Source organism: Mustelus asterias, chromosome 10, assembly GCF_964213995.1.
Source record: "Mustelus asterias chromosome 10, sMusAst1.hap1.1, whole genome shotgun sequence".
Lineage (NCBI taxonomy): Eukaryota > Metazoa > Chordata > Chondrichthyes > Carcharhiniformes > Triakidae > Mustelus > Mustelus asterias.
Window position 1 is genome coordinate 77,302,805 of NC_135810.1, and position 21,201 is coordinate 77,324,005.

The 21,201-nt window shown below is 40.5% G+C and overlaps 1 protein-coding gene across 2 annotated transcripts; it reads left to right on the top strand.

Moving 5' to 3' along the window:
* The first annotated feature begins 112 nt into the window (after positions 1–112).
* c10h2orf49 (chromosome 10 C2orf49 homolog) lies at positions 113–17,581 on the top strand. Of its 2 annotated transcripts, none has more exons than XM_078221962.1 (5): positions 113–257; positions 2,305–2,480; positions 4,719–5,085; positions 14,326–14,383; positions 16,402–17,581. In XM_078221962.1, exons 1-4 carry the CDS (start codon positions 159–161, stop codon positions 14,380–14,382), a joined length of 699 nt encoding a protein of 232 aa, XP_078078088.1. In that variant the 5' UTR covers positions 113–158; the 3' UTR covers position 14,383; positions 16,402–17,581. The 2 variants fall into 2 exon arrangements, with proteins under 2 accessions (XP_078078088.1, XP_078078087.1); XM_078221961.1 differs by having other exon boundaries at positions 16,077–17,580.
* Positions 17,582–21,201: the final 3,620 nt, after the last annotated feature.

The window sequence follows — 21,201 nt, forward strand, 5'->3', positions numbered from 1 at the left end:
CTGGGTGGCTGTCTCTCCACCACCCACTCCATCCCGCGCAGACGCAGTATTCCACTATCCCGGGGGCTCCCGGGCTGTGACGTCAGGCGGCTCTTCTGCGCCCTCTGATTGGCCGGAGCGGAGGTCACGTGGCGCTAGCGCGCTGGGAGATTGCGAAGATGGCGGTTGTGGAAGCTGGGCCTGCAAACTTTGATTCGCAGCTGCTGCTGCACCCGGAGCTGCTGACCGGGGACTTCCTCCTGCACCTTTTGCAGCAGGTGAGGCCATGGGGGATTGCATGCCGCTGTCCACTCCTGTCTCCCGAGCCACAGCAGCGGATTACACTCGGCCGCACCCCGGGTTGTTGTTGTAGTGTCTGCTGCTGGTTCTTATGGGAAACTGGATTCAATTCAGTCCTCACCTGAAATGCACAACCGCCCCCCCACCCCCACCCCCCCCCCCCCCCCCACTGACCCTGGGGCAAGCACCACTCTCACTGCACAGCTCAGAGATTGGACACACTGGCAGCAATCTATTCCTCACAATATGCAAACTATCGACCGCTTAAAAAACTAAACTTTGTGCCCTTAATATTTAGTCGGTGACAATGCAAACTCTCCCAGACTGGATAATGCAAAAGCAAAATGCTGCTCATGCTGGAAATCTGAAATAAAGTTCGAAGTTGAGGGGTCATTGACCTGAAACATTTTCTGGCCACAGATGCTGCCTGATGTGTGCTGAGTATTTCAAGCATTTTCTGTTTTTATTCCAAATTGGAAAATGTTGTTTTAGTTGTGCTATTTTAAAGACTTGAGCAGCACAAATGCAAATTGGATTCTTAAGGTTAGGTTGAAGAAGTTGGGATTGTTCTCCTTGAAGAAAAGATTGAGGAGAAATTTGATACAAACAGATTTAGATCTGGTTGATAAAGGCTGTTCCCATAAACTGCTGCCGGAAAAAGAATTAGAGAATAGAGATTTAAGGTTTTGAGGTTTTAAAGTTTGAGGGAAATGGGAGGAAGAACTTTTGTAATGTAGCAAGAAGTCTGGAACTTCCTGCCAATTAAGGTGGTAAAAGTGGAGACGATGATTTCAAAAGGAAGTTGGATGAGCACTTGAGGGATAACTTACATGGCCACAGAGGGGAACTGGGACTAACTGGATTGCTTTACAGAGAGCTTTCCTTGGACTTGATGGCCTTCCTTTGTGTCATAATGATATTTGATATTTTAAAATTCCTCATATTCTTTGCCCTTGCCATTGCCTCTTTGGTTAAGGTGATAGTAATAGACATGCAGCAATTGGGAAAATACAATAAACTCTTAGTTATAGGAAGACAAGATTAGGCAATGAAGTTCTGAATTCATATTGGAGATGTCTGACCCCTTAACATTTTCTGTAAAAATTGACAGATATGAAAGCCTTCATCTAATTTTGAATATCAGTATTAAATAAAATGACTTACTAAAGATTTTTTTTAGTTTACTGGTGTCACAAGTAGGCTTACGTTAATGCTGCAATGAAGTTACTGTGAAAATCCCTTAGTCACCACACTCCGGCGCCTGTTCGGGTACTCTGAGGGAGAATTTAGCATGGTCAGTGCACCTAACCAGCACATCTTTCAGACTGTGGGAGGAAACCGAAGCACCCGGAGGAAATCCACGCAGACATGGGGAGAATGAGCAAACTCCAGTCACCCAAGGCTGGAATTGAACCCAGGTCCCTGGCACTGTGAGGCAGCAGTACTAGCTACCATGCCGCTCTTATGATATGGGCGAGTTTCAAATTGCTCCAACTGGGTTTTCTTCCATTATGATTTAAAACTAGTGCCAGTAGACCAAAGCCATTACGTTCTGCAAGTATAAAATACCACACTAAACCTATGGGTTTCAGCAGGTGTCCTCGACTTTGACATTCTATTGAATGTGAGGCATTATTGTTTGATCAGCTACTGTATCATCGAATTGTTGAAGCTATATTTCATCCAGACAAGTGGGAAGTATTCCATCACACTCCTTACCTATGCCTTATAAGTAATGGACAGGCTTTGGGCAGTCAGGAGGTGAGTTACTTCAGAATTCTCGACCTCTTGTAGCCCCAGTATTTATATGGCTAGTCCATTAGGTTCCTGGTCAATGGTAACCGCCCTCCCTCACCCCAGTATGTTGATAGTGGATAATTAAACATTAATGGCATTAACTGTCAAGGAGAGATTGTTGATTGGGGCTGTATATTGGAGAACAGTTGGAAAGTAATATTTACAGTGTTGCAGTTCTCAAGTGCAATTGTTTGTGGAATTTAACTAGATCTGCATGATTTTCTTCAGAGAAAAATAACTACTGAGAACCTTCATGATGCTGGGAAGGATCAGATTGTTGATGTGTACATTCAGCATGTCATTCCACTGCCACAGAGAGAGCTGCCCAAGAATAGATGGGGAAGAATGATGGCTGAAAAAAGAGGACAACAGTCCATGCTACAGATTGCTACAGAGAGTAAAAGGCATGTAATTTGTGTATTATACAGTGAATCAAAAATGTTCATAAGTTTCTTTATATTATGGTTTGATATTGTATGAGCTCCTGCTAACCGTTTCTGGTTATGTTTTTGTTTTAAACTGAACTGGGTGATAGTTATCAGTGATGGTTTTGACACAGTTAGCATTAAGAAACTGAAGCACTCACTGTGGCAACAAATAGTTATTTGGGTGTAAATAATAGACTGGTGAATCATAGAATCTCTGCAGAAGGAGGCCATTTGGCCCATTGAGTCTGTATCTACTCTCCAAACATCGTGCCCATCTACAGAACATTTTACCCAGGCCTCCACCCACCTCCTATCCCCATAACCCTGTGCATTTATCATGGCTAATCCCCCCTAACCTACACATCTTGGTACACGAACGGGCAATTTAGCATGGGCAACCCACCTAATCTGCACAATTTAGGAGTGTGGCAGGAAACCGGAGCATCCAGAGGAAACCCACGCAGACAAGGGGAGACAGTGCAAACTCCACCCAGACAGTGACCCAAACCAGGAATCGAACCCAGATCCCTGGCGCTGTGAGGCAGCAGTGCTAACCACTGCCACCATATGTCTTCAGAATTGGTCAATTAGTTCATGTTTTTATCGTCAGTTTTAAACGTTCTTCCTGCTCCAGTTGGCTCAGTGAAATTCGTTTTCCTTTGTGGCTACGTGAATATTGCAGCAAATAAAAGGAAATTGTTTTATTTCACTGAATTATCTCTGAAGTTCATGTGGTTTCAATGAACAGGAAATGTTCAGCTGCAAACCTTTGATTCATATGAGATTACAGTATTAATGTCTTGCCATTTTGTTCAAGAATGCTTCAGTGCTTATTTGAAACCTTAGTGAGTAAAGTTATATTGCCTAATTTTGATACATATGCATTTGGATATATGCAAGGGTTCAGTCTGGTATTTATATTCAGTAAGATTCTGGCACTTGTTGCTTTTTATTTCTAATTAATTAATGTAAACATGGCATTGCTGACTACCCTTTTCCACTTCAGTATTATAGACTTTCAACATTCAAGGTAACCTGTTTTGCTATAAAGTGATTTGTTTTGCATTGAGAGGTGCAAATGTTTAGTGTTATCTGTAGAAAAAGCTGCAAATTCTTTTCATCTGATTAATATCTGAAATACATTTTGTGCAATGGCTGTAAATCCATATCATGGTACGAGATAAGAAGGTCATAACAATATTTGATTGAAGAGTAAAGTATTTTTATTTGACAATGTATGAAATCAGAGATCTATTTATCAACATTAGTGTGTCATATTCTATTTGTAGTTCACTTCAAGACAAGTAAGTTTCTTGAAGTATCCACCCACTTGTAGAACATCTTTGTAACCACTTTTATTGTTTGTCGTTTTTCTTTGTACTTTGATGGAATGTGAGCAGTTCTGGCAAGGCCAGCACTTGTTGCCCATCCTTAATTGCTCTTGAGAAGGTGGTGAGCTGCTTCTTGAACTGCTGTAGTATGTCTGGTGTAGGAACTTCCACAGTGCCTTTCGGAACAGAGTTTTAGTTTTCTGACCCAATGCTAATGAAAGCAATATATTTCTAAGTCAGGATTGTGTGGGCCTTGGAGGGGAACTTGCAGAGGGTCATGTTCCCATAGGTCTGCTGCCCATATCCTATAGTTGGTCGGTGTCATGGGTTTGGAAGGTCAAAGGAAGTTGGATGAGTTGCTACAGTGGGGAATGAATGTTTAAGGTGATGGACGGGGTGCCAGTCAAGCAGGCTACTTTATCTTGGATGGTGTCGAACCTCTTGAGTTTATTGGAGTTTCACTCAACCAGACAATTGGAGAGTATTCTCACACTCCTGACTTTTAGATGGTGGGCAGGCTTTCAGGGGTCAGGAGTTACTCGCTGCAGAATTCTCTATCTCTGACCTGCTCTTGTAGCCACAGTATTTATATGACTCGTCCAGTTATTTTTTCTGGTCAATGGTAACCGCTCAGGTTCTTGGAGGGGAAGTATTAAGCACTGTCAATGGGAGATAGTTAAATTCTTTTTTATTGGAGATTGGCATTGCCTGACACTTGATGCAAATTTGTTGAAAAATATTAAATAGTTCCTCAAAGATATACTATGTATTGATATATATTTTATAGAGAAGAAAGAATTATTGGCTTTTACATTTCAAGACATTCCACTTTGCCACATTAATATACCATTCAGCTTACAATCCTTTATCACTTATTTTGCAGATCAGCAACGGAGGGCTCAAGGAAAAGACCTCTAATTGTGTTTGATGGCAGCTCCACAAGTACAAAAATAAAACTGAAGAAGACCGAAAATGCAATGGCTGATCAAGTAAAGCAGTTGCCACCAGCGATCATGGACACCAGCCCCACGAATAAACTTGCTGCCCAGCCAAGTGGCACAAATATTTTGACCGATAATAATACAGTCAAAAGTCCAATTCGAAATGTACCTAGCAATGGGATGGCTGCCGGGAATCATGGAGGCAATATGCTTTTGAAAACCTCACCATTGCCTTGCCCAACATCTGGAGGCACCAACCCCATAAAGCTAAAGCGAGCACTTGCAAACGATGGAGAGGGAGATGCACCAGTAAGTTTTAAAATTTACCGTTTTTAGCAGACCTAACTGGACATGCAGAAGTAGATTTTTTGCACGCTTGTGTAATTGAGATGTAGCCGCTGTAATGTAACTTTTTATGGAATTTGATTAAATGGTGAAGTATATAAGCTAAAAAACAGGTCCTGTTGAAGAATGACCTTAGATCAGCTTGTTTGTTATATCAATTGGAAATGATTTCATAAAATAGTATTCTGTAATGATTCAACTTAGTGCATTTGGTCCAATAAACATAATCGTGTCTGAGCTTACATTTTGTTTGTTGTTTGTTGAGTGATATTTATTACCTAACATTAGATATATTTAAATAAAAATTGATACACAAGGCATGCAAGTCTGAAGCTCACATTCCAGCATCAGTTCTCACTGCAGTCTCTGAATCACTGTGTTCTCAGTTATAGTTCTGTTGTTCAATGGATGCCCTTGTGCATACGTATAGTCTTAATCTTTAGTTCTGTTCAGATCACGTGTGCCTCCTCTCCTGTTGGTTATTATTCAGAATAGAAAATGTAGCCCTCCATCACTGCCAAATGTGAGTAAGCTGGTATGAGTTCCCTTTTCCCGCTCCCTGCAATCTATTTATTAGAAGGAAAGGTTAGCCAGGATTTTAAAAGTTTACATAAATACTGCAGAGTTAAGTATAGTTGAAAACATGCACTATTTCAAATTTTCTATCTGTATTTTTTGCTGCTGGGAACTTTTAAAGTAACCTGTTGCTGCATTCCAAGAGGTATCATTCGCTCTTCAAATATGCTGGAGTATCAACTTCTTATGAGCTCATCTTCAAGTTAATGTCTTATGTTGGTGAAGCATTTTAGGCACTAGAACTGTGGTCTATAAGCTATCCTATCCCTCTATCACTAAGATTCCTGCCCTCAAACCCCAAGGAACTTGGTTCTATTTCTGCTCATATTTCTTATTTGTGATTTTCACCTCCGGGACCTAGATGATTGGAAAGGGATGATTATAGCACAGCTGCCTCATTGGATAGATCTTGCATTAGAACATCAAAATTTCAAGTTCAGTGATATAAAAATTAAAGGAAAAAATCAATATAAACCTTATGAGATGATTTTCCTGTTCTCCATTATGAATATGCTGTGTGTGTCTGGACCAGGTGTGCTTGAATTTTCTGTCCCTGTCACCTGCCCAGGTCCAGGCTAGAGAACTGGAGCACAGCTGCAACCCTTGTACCTCATAGTCTGATGACCTGTTGCAGAAAAAGTTGTATTTACCTTGGGGATCTTCTTTAGCTTGCCCTGGTCAAATCCTCTGATTTGAGCAGAGTCCTCATGCAAAGCTCCTGTGTTGGTTTCAAGAGATATCCACACCCATGGCTGCAGGAGAAGGTAATTAAGCAATAAAGACTGGCAATGCCACTTTCTGCTTACGTTGTTATATAATTATTGTCCCTTTCCTGTGGCTGCTGCAGGCAAGGCTCTACTGTTTGGAGAAGCCTTGGAAATTCAGTTGCAATGTGAAAGTTCTAGAGATCTGGTTTTTCTCTCTTTATTTTTCCTGAGCTTTGTTTCTGGAGGTCAAGCTTTCCCTTGGGACAAAGATCGAGAAAACTGGCTGCTATTTAGAATCATAGAATGATTCATTGCAGAAGGAGGCCATTTGTTCCCTCATATCCGTGCTTGTTCTATGATAGAGCTATCCAATCAATCCCAGCACTGCTCTTTCCTGATAGCCCTGTCAATCTTTTTGTCTTCAAGTATTTACCCAATTTTCCTTTGAATGTTACTATTCATTCTGCCTCCACCAATCTTTCAGGAGGTCCATTCCAGATCTCTGGCACATAGATACATATAATAGAATCAATGAAAACTAGAAGATTTTACACTGCTGCACTTGTCCCCTTAACCAAGTGTTCATTCATGTGTAAAATAAGAGTACTGAAAGGCTATGTGGTGACAGTGGGCATCATGCCGAGGTCCAGTAGCTCACACCACTTTTTCTACTTCTGACAGAATGAATGAACATGAAACATAAGTAAAATGTAAGAGATTTAGAACACAGAACAGACAAAACCATTTTGCATAGACAATTGTGAACTGTGGAATGGACTGTCAGTGCAAGTTATTGAACAGGGACTATAACTTGTAAGAATAGGTTCGATCCATTGTTGTGGGAAACAGGATAGGCACATGTGATTAGGCCGACTGCTTTTGAGAGAATAAACATTAACATGCGCTAGCACATTCATTTTTTTCATGTGCAAATAGTCGTTTGGTTCCTCACCTCTCGAGCAAATCAGCATTGCTTACATCACAAACTTTCCTTCGTAGACTGGTGCTGTTCTTACAAATGATCAATCCCCTGATCAGAAGTATAGGTCCTGTGTATGAATTGGGGCCTGCCTTCAGTTAATAGGACAAAATTAATGTGCAGCTTTCCTTCACATTAAGTCCTTGAGATGCTTTCAGTCAATTGACTACTAAGTTAAAATTACAAGAAATAAAGTTGATAAAATAGCTAATCCGAACAAACCATCCAGAAACCAAAGTAAAAATGAAAATGCATATCTGACCATCTGCACCCAGATTATAGTGTCAGTAAATATGAGAAGATGACTGTCATGTTTGACTGGAAAAGCAATGACCACTTTAGTTGGGATGAGCAGTAAAACCTTGCTTAAAATGCATTTTGGCATGCAGCTGGATGATCTGGTTGAAATTAGATCTTAGTTTTAAGTCCAGTTTTTCTACCTATTGTGGTAAGTTCACTGAGATAAAGTAATTCATCCTACTGGACAGATTTTGAAGATAAGATTTGTTAAAAGAAAGGAAACATTATGTTTCAAGATGATTCTGGCCACTTAGTGTTATCCATTAAGAGCCAATTGGGCCAGTGGGCTGACGAATGGCAGATAAATGTGAGATGATGCATTTTGGTAGATTAAACCAGGGCAGGACTTACTCAGTTAATGGTAGGGCTTTGGGGAGAGTTATAGAACAAAGATCTAAGGGTACATGTTCATAGCTCCTTGAAAGTGGAGTCACAGGTGGACAGAGTGGTGAAGAAGGCATTCAGCACACTTGGTTTCATTGGTCTCAACGTTGAATACAGGAGTTGGGACGTCTTGTTGAAGTTGTACAAGACATTGGCAAGGCCACACTTGGAATACTGTGTACAGTTCTGGTCACTATTATAGAAAGGATACTATTAAACTAGAAAAAGTGCAGAAAAGATTTACTAGGATGCTACCGGGATTTGATGGTTTGAGTTATAAGGAGAGGCTGGATAGACTGGCCCTATTTTCTCTGGAGTGTAGAAGGCTTAGGGGTGATCTTATAGAGGTCTATAAAATAATGAGGGGCATAAATTAGCTAGATAGTCAATATCTTTTCCCAAAGATAGGGGAGTCTAAAACTAGAGGGCATAGGTTTAAGGTGAGGGGAGAGATACAAAAGGGTCCAGAGGGGCAATTTTTTCATGAGGGTGGTGAGTGGCTGCAACAAGCTGCCAGAGGTAATAGTAGAGGCGGGTACAATTTTGTCTTTTAAAAAGCATTTCGACAGTTACATGAGTAAGATGGCTATTGAGGGATGTGGGCCAAGTGCGGGCAATTGGGACTAGCTTAGTTGTTTAAAAAAAGGGGCAGCGTGGACAGGTTGGGCCGAAGGGCCTGTTTCCATGCTGTGGGCCTCTATAACTCTGAGAGCAGAAAATCACTGCTCTAAATCTTTGCAATAATTGTAATACCACCATGGAGACTGCCTTCTAAGGAAATAATTTTAGTTCAAAAGAAGGAATTGGTTCAAAAAGTAGGTAGCCTAATGGGGAAAGTTATTACTCCAGTTTGAAGGAATGTTTTAAGGTGTAAATTGACTAAAGTAGGATAGTATCACAGGAACAGGAGCTGAAGTAGGCAAACTCAGCCCTCTGAGCCTGCTCTGCCATTCAATCAGATCATGGCTGATCTCTCCCTGGTCTCAAATCCACCTCCCTATCTGTTCCCCATATCCCTTTAACCAACTTTTTGATCAGAAATATATCTATCTCCTTGAAAGCATTTAATGTTTCAGACTCCACCGTGCTATTGGGCAACGAGTTCCACAAATTCACCACCCTCTGCGAGAAATAGTTCTTCCTCATCTCAGTTTTAAAATCTACAGCCTCACAACTTATACCTGTGACCCCTTGTTCTAGATTGTCCCACAAGGGGGAACATTTGGTCTACATTTACTTTATCAATCCCTTTTAGTATTTTATATACCTCAGTCAGATCCCCTCTCATCCTTCTAAACTCCAGCAAGCGCAGGCCCAAATTGTTTAATCTCTCTTCATACATCAACCCTTTCATTCCCGGAATCAATCTGGTGAGCCTCCTCTGAACTGCCTCCAACGCCACCACATCCTCAAATAAAAAGACCAAAACTGTACACCATACTCCAGATGTGGTCTAACCAGCACCATATGCAATTGCAACACTTCTCTACTTCTCTAATTTTCTACTTCTATACTCCTCAAACAAACTTTCTGAAAAGTTTTAACATGCATCTAAGATATAAATAGCTTCTTATTATTGGATTTTGAGTGATAGGAATAGGCCATTCAAGTCAACAGTACCATTCAATCAGATTGTGCCTGACTTGTACTTCAATTGCATTTAACTCTATACTTTGATGGGCTCATCGAATGATAAACAATCAATCTCAGGCTTGAAAATTTCAAATAATCCAATATCAACAACCTTTTGGGAACAGAGATTCAGATTTCCACTACCTTTGGATCAAAAGTGCTGATTTCACTCCTAAATGGCTTAGCCCTTTATTCGGATATGCACAGCAGAACTCTATCAGTACATCAAATTACTTTATCATTTTAAACAGCTTGATTAATTCACCCCTCAACCCTCTAAACTCAAGGGTACACGAGTTACCTTTATGCAACTTGTCCCTATAATTTAACCCTTTAATCTATGATGGGAATCTGCATTGTGCGCAGACCACAATACCCTTCTTGAGGTGTGTTACATTAAACTGAATCGGGTCAGGCCAAGGCTTGGTATGAATTCCTTTTTTTCAGATAAAGTTTAACATTCCATTAGCTTTTTTGATTAAATTCTATACCTCTGAACTAGTTATTAATGATTGATTGTACATGGACATACAAATTCCTTGCGAGTTCCTAATGTCTCACCATTAAAATCATGTTCTATTCAGCCCAAAGTGGAATATCTTGTGCTTCCCCACATTTAACACTATCTGCCACAATTTTGCCTACTCACTTCATCCATGTCTATTTGTAACTTCCTGCTTCCTTCTACACAACTTTTTATGCTTTCAAGTTTAACATCGCCTGTAAGCTAGGATAGCTAACTCTGTTCCTTATTCTAAATCATTGTAATATATGGTGAAAAGCTGAGGCAATTCCCTAGGGAACCTCACTCATAGAACTATACAGTAAAGGAGAAGACCATTTGGTCCATTGTTAACTGCTGGCTCTTTGGAATTGAATTAGTCCTACTCCCCTGCTGTTATCCCTAGCCGAGTAACATTTTCCTTTTGAGGTATATATCCAATTATCTAATAGCTTTGAATCTGCTTGAGCGACTTTGTAGGCAGTGTATTCCAGATCATCATATCTCAATGCAGAAGTTTTCCTTTTACTCATTCATGGGAGATGGTTGTTGCTGGCAAGGCCAGCATTTGTTGTCCATTCCTAATTGCCTTTGAGAAAGTGATAGTGAGCTACCTTCTTGAACCACTAGCCTGGGGTGAAGGCATTCCCAGTAAGAAGTCTAACAACACCAGGTTAAAGTCCAACAGGTTTATTTGCTAGCAAAAGCCACTAGCTTTTGAAGGCATTCCCACAGTGCTGTTCAGGAGCTCCCAGATTTGGTCGAGTGATGATGAAGGAATGACCATAAATTTCCTAATTAGGATGGCATACGAGTTGGGAATGTTGTCCCTATGCACCTGTTGACCTTCTCTGCCATTGAGGTCACAGTTTTTGGGTGTTGCTGTTAAAGATGTTTTGTTAAGTTGCTGTAATGCATCTTGTAGATGGTCCATATTGCAGCCTTGGTTCAGCAGTGTTGGATCAGATACCAATCAACCAGGCTATGTTTTTCTTGATGGTATTAAGTTTCTCAGTGTTTATAGAGCGACACTCATTCCGTCAAGTGGAAAAGATTTCCATCATATTCCCGACTTGCGCCTTGTGGATGATGGGAAGGCTTTGGGCAGTTGGGAGGTACACACTCACCAGAGGCCTGCTCTTGTAGTCTGAGCATTTGAGACTGGTTTAGTTAAGTTTCTGGTCAATGAAGTTCTTCTCCAGGATGTCGAGCTTGGGGCGTTCAATGATGGTAATACTGTTTCAGGTCAAGGGTAGGTGGCTCGACTCTCGCTTGTTGGAGATTGTCATTGCTTGGTACTTGCATGCTGTAGATGTTACTTCTCACTTCTCGGCACAAGCTTGAGTGTTGTCCTACTTGCTGCTTATACTCGGATATCTTCATTATATAAGGAGTTGCAGTGAGCAGTGGACTTCTGATCATATGTTGGAGGAAAGATCATTGATGAAGCATCTGAAGATGGTTGGGCCCAGGACACTACCATGAGGAAGTCATTCAGTCATATCCTGGAACTGAGATGATTGGCCTTCAGCTAGGTATGGCTTCATTCTCATTGACTTCAGTTTTACTGAGGCTCCTTGACGCCACATTCAGTTATTCGCTGCCTTGATGTCTCACCACTGGAATTCAGCTCTCTTGTCCATGTTTTGACTAGAACTGAAATTAGGCCAGGAGCTGGGTGGTCCTTGTGGAACACAAATAGTGCATCCGTGAACAGGTTGTTAAAGTTAATTTATTAGTCACAAGTAAAGCTTACATTAACACTGCAATGAAATTACTGTGAAATTCCCCTAGTCGCCACAGTCCGGCATCTGTTCGGGTCAATGCACCTAACCAGCATGTCTTTCAGAATGTGGGAGGAAACCGGAGCACTCGGAGGAAACCCACGCAGACACGAGGAGAATGTGCAAACTCCACACAGGCAGTGACCCAGGCCAGGAATCGAACCTGGGTCCCTGGTGCTGTGAAGCAGCAGTGCTAACCACTGTTGGTGGGTAAGTGCCCTTTCTTGCACAATCAACAGCATTTTCCATTTTGCTGATGGTTGATGATGAAGTGTTAGTTGACCATACTACATTTGTCCTGCTTTTTGAGGCAGGCCATAGCTAGGCAATTTTCTACTTTGCAAGGCAGATGTAATGTAACTACTGGAACAGCTTTGTTAGAGTGCAGCTGGTTCTGAAGCACAAGCACTACAGCCTGGATGTTGTTGGGGCCTTGGTTGTATCCCGTGTTCTCTTCAGTTTCTTGATATGAAGTGAAATTGACATTTTTCCTAAACCACGTTGCCCAGAATTAGATGCAGTTCTGAAGCTAAGCCCCAAACAATGTCTTTTAAAGGTTTAGTACAACTTGCTTTGTACTTAATGGCCTGGAGCTTCCACTTGGTTTTGCGATCTGTGCAGCCTGCGTGGCATTCACCATAAATATTTTTGAGGAACGTAGAGCAGTAGCGACCAGCAGTGCTGTCAGCCTTTGGGAAGGCCGTTGTCTACAAAGTGGTGCTGTTTGAAAAAAATATTTCCTCCATAATTTAAAAATCTAGAGTCCGTCAGAAAATTATAGCTAATGCATCTAAAATGTCTTTACCTATTTTTTTAGATACCCTGGCATGAAAGTTGTTAGGTCCTGGAATTTTATCCATCTTAAAGTATATTATTTTCACCATTATCATTTTTGAAACATATGTTTGCACCTCATTACTTTCTTCCTCTTGCTGTTCTGTTGCTCTCCTTGAACTTCTATATTTTTTCTTGCAATTGTGTAAATCTTTTCTTTCCTTCAGTGCCTTTATAAATTGGTTGCAAAGGTACTGAAGAGCCAAGTGAAAACTAGACCCAGACATCTTGCCATAGCTAAATTTTCATCTGTGGCCTTCTTGCACTGAAATTAGTTATTGCTCTTTAATGGTTAGATCATGGTTCGTTTCCTACTTGAATTAAAACTTATTTTAGATTGAATACCATTGGAAGCACTCCGCAATCTCGTTTTTCTCTTCTCTCCTCCAACAGCCCCCTCGACCACCCCCCACGCCCCCCACACCATCACCAGCCATCACCCACAGTCCACATGTTTACTAATCCATCTTTTGCACTTTGTGCAGGAGATCTGAGGAAGTTGTGAAGTTAGGTTTCTTACCTTTTTCCAAAGGTAGTTTTGAACAATATTTCATTGCTCAAGAAATGTACCGTACTCCAGTTTATTCTTGGGATCTGGATGTGAAAACCAATCGTCAACTGTCTTCCAATTCATGATAGTAGTATTGTAGAAAGTAAGGGATGCTAGTTCTGACTGGGTAAAAAAGACACATTAATGGTGAGTAGCACTAAAACTGCAGCACAGTTCCTGATTTTCAGCAGTTCTTTGAGGGAAGTGCTCAGCGCAGATATGGAAATTATTTTGTTCGTTTTAATATTTGAGTTAATGATTTAGTGAATTCTTCAGACAACCCCAGGAGCATCTTTCTTTCACCAAAGGTGCTGGTGCTGATTTTACTGTCCAAACCCCAAAGCGATCAATAGTACTGGCATTGATTGAACTGAAACCAATTCCATTATTTCCAAGGAGCCAACTGGCAGACAAGACAATTACCAGGAAAATTCTAGGAGGAAATGTGATCTATTTTACCAGCCGAGTACTTCCATCATTTTCTGTTTTTATTTCAGATTTCCAGCTTCCACAGTATTTTGCGTTTGTGAAGATTAAAACATTGTCGATCAAAACTATAGGGAGAATGTCTGCATCACATGCTTTAATTTAACCAACTTAAGTTTTGTGCTTTACTGGGGTAATCGAGGTAGTGGATACCATACAATTGAGACACCTGGTCTCCTTTACATACCAACGTCATGCTCTATCAAACAAATCAGCAGCAAATCTGTTTGTGTTTGCTTATGTTTCTTTGATGTTACACAGCAGAGTTGAAAATTGTATTTTGCTCAAACCCAGTACAGGACATAGCATTGGTGAAACCTTTCTAAATGCAAATTGTATTCAGCGATTACAAACACAGTTTCAGTCCTGGCGGCAATCTAATGAGTACATTATTGCTGTTATATCCACAGGCGCACAGAACGATTGAATTGTATTTAGTATTGCAAATAATACTTTGTTTTTGCCTGCAGGTGGAGTTAAGATCTACAGAGCCAAAGAAAAAGATTCAACATGTTACCTGGCCATAAGGTCTGATAGTCTTGTTTTTACATTTTTCATTTACATCTTATGATGTAGCCATGCCGACTGACCTGTTGGAAATGGCAGGCTGGAAAACCAGCTGGAAAACCAACTGGAAGCGAGGCACCTGTTAAACAATTGAAAGAAATCCATTTGGTTTTAGTTCTGTAAAATAGACCAAGCGGTGAAGTAGCATCTCTCACTGAACAATTTTATACTACGTGCAATTTATATACTTTAGAACAATGGATTTTATGGGTGTAATTGCTTTCTGTTTGTGAAAGAGACCAATTTCATTTTTGAATAGCAATAGCAATATCGGGTATAATACATCGTTTTATGCACAGTTTACACAAGTCTGCATTTAACTGAGTATATATATGTTTGGTTGAAGTTTGAGATGCTTTTTAAATTGAAAGATAGTTAACGCTGATAAATCGGACTGTTAATTTTGCACTGTATTTTCCCTTATAATCATGTCAGTTTTCAAATTTGACTCATCATAGAACATACATTTTAGTGTTGCAAACTAAAGTCCCTGAAGAAATGCATAACAATTGATGTTTCTGTTATGTACTCATGGAAACTTGTGTATGCCACATTAATAAATCCAGTGAAGACAAACTTCAGGATAGGCAGTTTTTCATTGGTTCCGCTCTTCTGCTATCATTGTAAATTTGTTAATATCGATTACCTTATCAATGGACATTAAATCACCATCTCAGATTTCCACATCTGTTATGATTAAGCTGTGTCCATGTATCTGTGAAAATGGGAAGTTACCTCAGTAACTTGAAACCTCTTTTTAGTTGTTCTGTGTGCATCTGTCATCAGCTTCTGGATTCATATCAAAACATGTAAACTAACAGTCCTCAATGGAAAGAAACAGGGTTCTGTGCAAATCTTTTACAATTAAATAATGCAATTAAGGACCCACATACAAAGACAAGTTCAATTTATTATAGTATGTGATCACTCCTTAGAAATGACCCAATGCACTTCACGAATGTTGATTTACTTTACAATTCCACTAATGTTGTACAATTTGCACAGATAACTATTATAAATATAATTAACTCTGAATAAGGTGTAAGAACAATGTGCCTTACAGAAACACAAATCAATGTGATACTTCAAGTTCCCTCAATGACCATCCTTGTGCCCTCAGAGATTGCCAATTAGTGACAAAATAGATATAATTTAGTGTTATGGACCATTAAGTTGAGACTGCCAAAGATTTGGTTTGATAAGAAAGTTTACAAACCAGGAAAGACCGGGTACCTTTATCTGAGCGACTTAGGTTGAAATCAAACCCAGCTGCCAGAGGTGAAAAGTAGAATGCATTTATACCATCATTGCAGACAGAAGTCTGTAGTCTGTACACATGTGACTTCTTATTAGGCCAGACAATATGATCAAAACTGTGGTGCATTTGCTTTGTATTCCAATGCTATGATGTAATTGGTAGTGTTGGGGTCTTTTACATGTTGTGAGACGAGCTGTGTAGCATCTCTCAAATTTTAGTCTGCCCAGTACTGGACATCATCAATTATCTGTCAGTCAGACAGGCAGTTTTATTAAATTATCAGATCTATAGTCATATTCCTGAGAAGATAATTTAAAAATTGAAAAAACAATTTTTGACTGTATTATGTAAAGGAAAAAATAGTTTTGATTCATGTAGTGCCTTTCTTAACCTCAGAATGCCACAAAGTGCTTTACAGGCAATGATGAAACAAAAACAGAAAATGCTGGAAAATCGCGATGTGCTTTTTGAAGTGGATTCAGATGGGAAACAGAGCAGCAAATTTGCACACAGGAAGGCCCCACTAATATCCATGTGATAAATAACCAGATCATCTGTTGCAGATGGTGCTCTTTGCAGTTTCCCCAGCTCCGGCAACAAGTAATTGCATGGGATCTTCTACATCCACCTGAGAAGGCAGACGACCTAGATTTAATATCTTCTCCGAAAGATAGTATTGCACTGAAGTGTCATTTTAATTTTATGTGTCATATCTCTACAGTGGAGTGTGAACCCGCAGTCTCCTAACTCACAAGTGTGTGCACTACCGTTGATACCAAGAATGGGCTACTTGGGTGATGTCCTAAATGGGACCCCTGTGACAGTGAGCTAGAGCACCAGTGTGGTGGTGGTGTAGGTGTTCCTGTTGACTGTTGGCACCAAGTAACCAAACAAGATCCAAACTCCTTCAGGATTACTTAAGGGAGACGTTCGAACACCGGAGGCACCAGGAGGAGAGCCACAAAGCTGATTCATAATGTCACAGGGAGTGTGTTATAATAAGAGACTTGGGGACAACCTTAACCTAATCCTGTAATAATTTGGTGATTGTTATTCCTGTACTAGTCTCTTTTTCTCAACTACACAACCATTAGATTCTGCGTACAGATTGTGTTAAGGAGAAGTTCAAATTACTGTACATATAATTAATCTGCAGACTTGTCAATAAATCCATAGCTACCTTACACTCAGCTTTCGGAATTAATTGCAATATTATCATTGCGTACAAAGAAATCTCCGCTACCGATATTAAATTAAAATGCCTGTCAAAGCATGAGCTCCAGATTAGCAAACTATAATATGTTATCTCTGGACTCCACTTTATTGCTGTTACAGCAATTCTGTAAATCAGTTGTCATTTTGTTGGATATAGCGAAGTTTACAAAATATTGTTTTAGCTGTGAGTAATTTTTGTATGAGTGGTAAAAGTAGCAATGACTGAATAAATGTTTTTGAATCTTTAATCTTCCCCTTCTTTACCCTCAGCATATAGGTATATGTAATTGGCATCATTCACATATTCCTCATATTTGGTTGATTTGGAGTTCAGTCTTGGTATTTGATATGTTCTGAATGCCTTTTATGAGGCAAGTCTATTTTAACAGATGATTTTTACAAGTTCTCCTCAAAAGGATAACATTGAGAATGTTTTCTTCTTTTAATTCCTTCTGAGCAATGCTATGAACTCTGTATAGCTGTTACTTTACTTTGTAGATGCTGCAACTGAAGGTGATGTATGTTGAGTGAAGAAATAGCCCTTTTTGGCTATTCTCTTGCATTGTAACCAAAATGATAAACCAAATGGTTACTATTATATATTAAGAGTGCATTTCAATTTTCAAAATCAAAATGTATTTTTATACAGCATGTGAAAAATAAAATCCCCCATGTTTTGTGCACCAAAGGCTGACATTTAATTCAATGCTATATGTTGGACTAGCTCTTGACAGACCAAGGCATTGTGCAATGGAGTGTTGGGACAATAGAATTGCACCTGATGTGAGCATTCACCTGTCAGCTGGGCTTTCCAGCAGCTGTGAATTTCCATAGGAAGTGAAATTAATGTAAGTCATTCTCTGCCACTTGCACACACATCTTATTCCTGCCAAGCACCTCATGGGTTCAGTAGAGGCCTAGGGTAAACTGAAAAATTAATTTGAACCTTCTGATCCAAAACATGATTCCTGGGATGGCAGGTCTGTCATATGAGGCGAGACTAAGTCGGTTAGAAACATCATAGAAAGAAATCATAGAAACCCTACAGTACAGAAAGAGGCCATTCGGCCCATCAAGTCTGCACCGACCACAATCCCACCCAGGCCCTACCCCCATATCCCTACATATTTTACCCACTAATCCCTCCAATCTACGCATCCCAGGACACTAAGGGGCAATTTTAGCATGGCCAGTCAACCTAACCCGCACATCTTTGGACTGTGGGAGGAAACCGGAGCACCCGGAGGAAACCCACGCAGACACGAGGAGAATGTGCAAACTCCACACAGACAGTGACCCAAGCCGGGAATCGAACCCAGGTCCCTGGAGCTGTGAAGCAGCAGTGCTAACCACTGTGCTACCGTGCCGCCCTTTATAGGATTATATTCACTGGAGTTTAGAAGAGTGAGAGGGGATCTCATAGAAACTTATAAAATTCTGACAGGGTAGATTCAGAAAGAATGTTCCTGATGGTGGGGGAGTCCAGAACTAGGGGTCATAGTTTGAGGATAAGGGGTAAACCTTTTAGAACTGAGGTGAGGAGAAATTTCTTCACCCAGAGGATGGTGAATGTGTGGAATCTACTACCACAGAATGTAGTTGAGGCTGAAACCTTGTCTGATTTCAAGAAGAAATTAGATATAGCTCTTGGGGCTAAAGAGACCAAGGGATGTGGGGGGCAGGGGGATAGGATATTGAATTCGATGATCAGCCATGATCAAAATGAATGACGGAGCAGGCTTGAAGGGCTGAATGGCCTACTCCTATTTTCTGTGTTTCTATGTGCACATTTAAATATTAACAGTTAATAAAACAGATCAACTACTCGACTCATTTAGTGGGAACCAGCAATTTGCATTTTATGAATGTTGATGGCTGTGCAAATTTAAAAAACAGAACTCCTAATTTTCAGCTTAACAGAATACTGAGATATATTGCCAAATCCATTAACTATAAACCAGAGGCTGACGTTCAAACTACATCTCACTGTAGTTAGGCAAATGCCTTGGGTACTGCATTTAATTCTGGCCACCAAAACAAGAGGGACAAGTATCAGAGACTGTATAATAAGGCTGATTCCTACCTTGAGTTATAAGCATAAACCAGAAAATTGAGCTCTTGAACAAAAAAAGGAAGTGATATTTGAATTTTTACAAGACAATGACTTGACTAAAGTTGGAGGAGTACTGCAAGTGGCTCCTTGCATTTCATTGCAGGAAGAATATTACAGCCATTGAATGGTTACGGTGAAGGCTCACCAGAAAATTGTTTTATGAAAAGCAGGTTCGGAAAGTGGGACCATTTCAATGGAAAAAAAGCAGATTAAAACATGATCTAACATTGAAGATATTGGAAGTTATTAACACTTTTGAGAGGTTATAAAAATTATTTCAATTGGTTGATAAATTGATAAAGTGGGGTAGACTCAGGATTGTCACTAAGGCAACAAAAGAAAAGGTTTTATTGCAACACCATTTACATATTTGAGTTGTTACTGAGGTGTAAAATTTACCGTTATAAAATAAAATTGGATAAGTCTTTCAAAAGGAAGGGCATAAAATATGTGGAGAGTGGAGTTAGCAATAGATAGCTACAGCTGAAGGTCTAACATTGGCAGAAAAATAGTGGATTGAATGGCCTTCCATGCTGTAATTTCTAGGAATTCTTTAGCCTTGATAAGTGAATGAAAGAAGCCCTATAGACATATGTAAAATAAGATGAGGAATAATAGAGGTACATCTGGAGTATGATTTTTTGTTAAGCCACAACTATAGAATATATGGCAGATATCAATAAGCAAAAAGCAAATTTAGAACTGACGCCAAGAAGCACAGTGACTAAGTCCCCAAATTGTCTTTTGGATCAGAAATTAAGGAGAAAACTGGAATTTGGGATACCACAAGGATCAATACTGAGCCATTTCTGTTCTCAGTGCATTTAAATGATTTGGTTCAAAGAAAGGACCACAGCTGAATGTGCAATTAACGTAATAATGGGGGTGGGGGAATTGAAACAGTAAGTATGTGGCAAGTTGAGAAGATTGGCTTGCAAGTGGGATAAGCCATTTAATGAGGAGAAATGCTGGGAACGGAAATGATTCTAAACTGGGGGATATGAAGAGGAAAGATAATTGAGGGTGTGTTGTGTAGTTTACTAAAGTCAACAACACATTTATGGCAGCAGAAAGGGAGAATATTTAGATGTTGGACTGTATAGTAAGGATGGTTAGCACAAATCTCAGTAGCTGATTACAAGTATCTTCAAAGCATTAGTATGGCCATGCCTGGAGTAGAACATAGAACAGTACAGCACAGAACAGGCCCTTCGGCCCACGATGCTGTGCCGAGCTTTGTCTGAAACCCAGATCAAGCTATTTCCTCCCTATCATCCCGAAGTACTCCATGTGCCTATCCAATAGCTTCTTAAATGTTCCTAAAGTTGCTGACTCCACTATCCCTGCAGGCAGTCCATTCCACACCCCAACCACTCTCTGAGTAAAAAACCCACCTCGGACATCCTTCCTATATCTCCCACCATGAACCCTATAGTTATGCCCCCTAGTTACCGCTTGATGCGCGTTATCACACACGAGGCTTGAGATGCTCAAGGAAATAAAGGCTTTTATTTACTATTACAACGAAGCTACCATGTATAGTACACGATCCCAGACTGAGGGGTCCCAGACAGAGCAGTGACCTTTATACCTCTCCCAGGAGGCGGAGCCCGACTGGGATGTACCATAATAACTATAATACAGGTGTAACAGCCCAACCCTAACCCCAACAGCAACAAGTAGAATAACCCATCCCTAACCCCAACAGCAACATATATACATACTCGTAGTACTGGGCAGACCCTGGCTCAGTACTACCTAGTGGGAACCAACGATGGTTCACCACATTCACCCCTCCTTTGAAGACAAAGGCCGGCGGGGTACAAAAAAAACAGAATAATTTGTCATCAGTCTATAAGTTCAGACGGTCAGGGGAACCGCACTGTGGTTGTGACCTCCTCAACACCGGTGATGACACCTGAGTAGGCACTCGCGGTGGCGTTCTCCCCAAGGCGATGTCCAACGGTTCCTCCACAGTCTCACGGGCCGGCTGACCCCGAGGTGATGATAATCCGTTGAGTTCCGACACGCCCTGAAGTGGTGACCATCTCCTGGGCTCAGGCAAGCTGTACACGGGAGTAAAAGGGTTAAGTGATGGTCCCGATGCTGCCCGCGCCGTGTCAGGAGGGGAAACAATAGTTGGGGGGTCTCTAACAGGAGGTATGGGAGCGACAGGGGTTTCTACATCCCCTG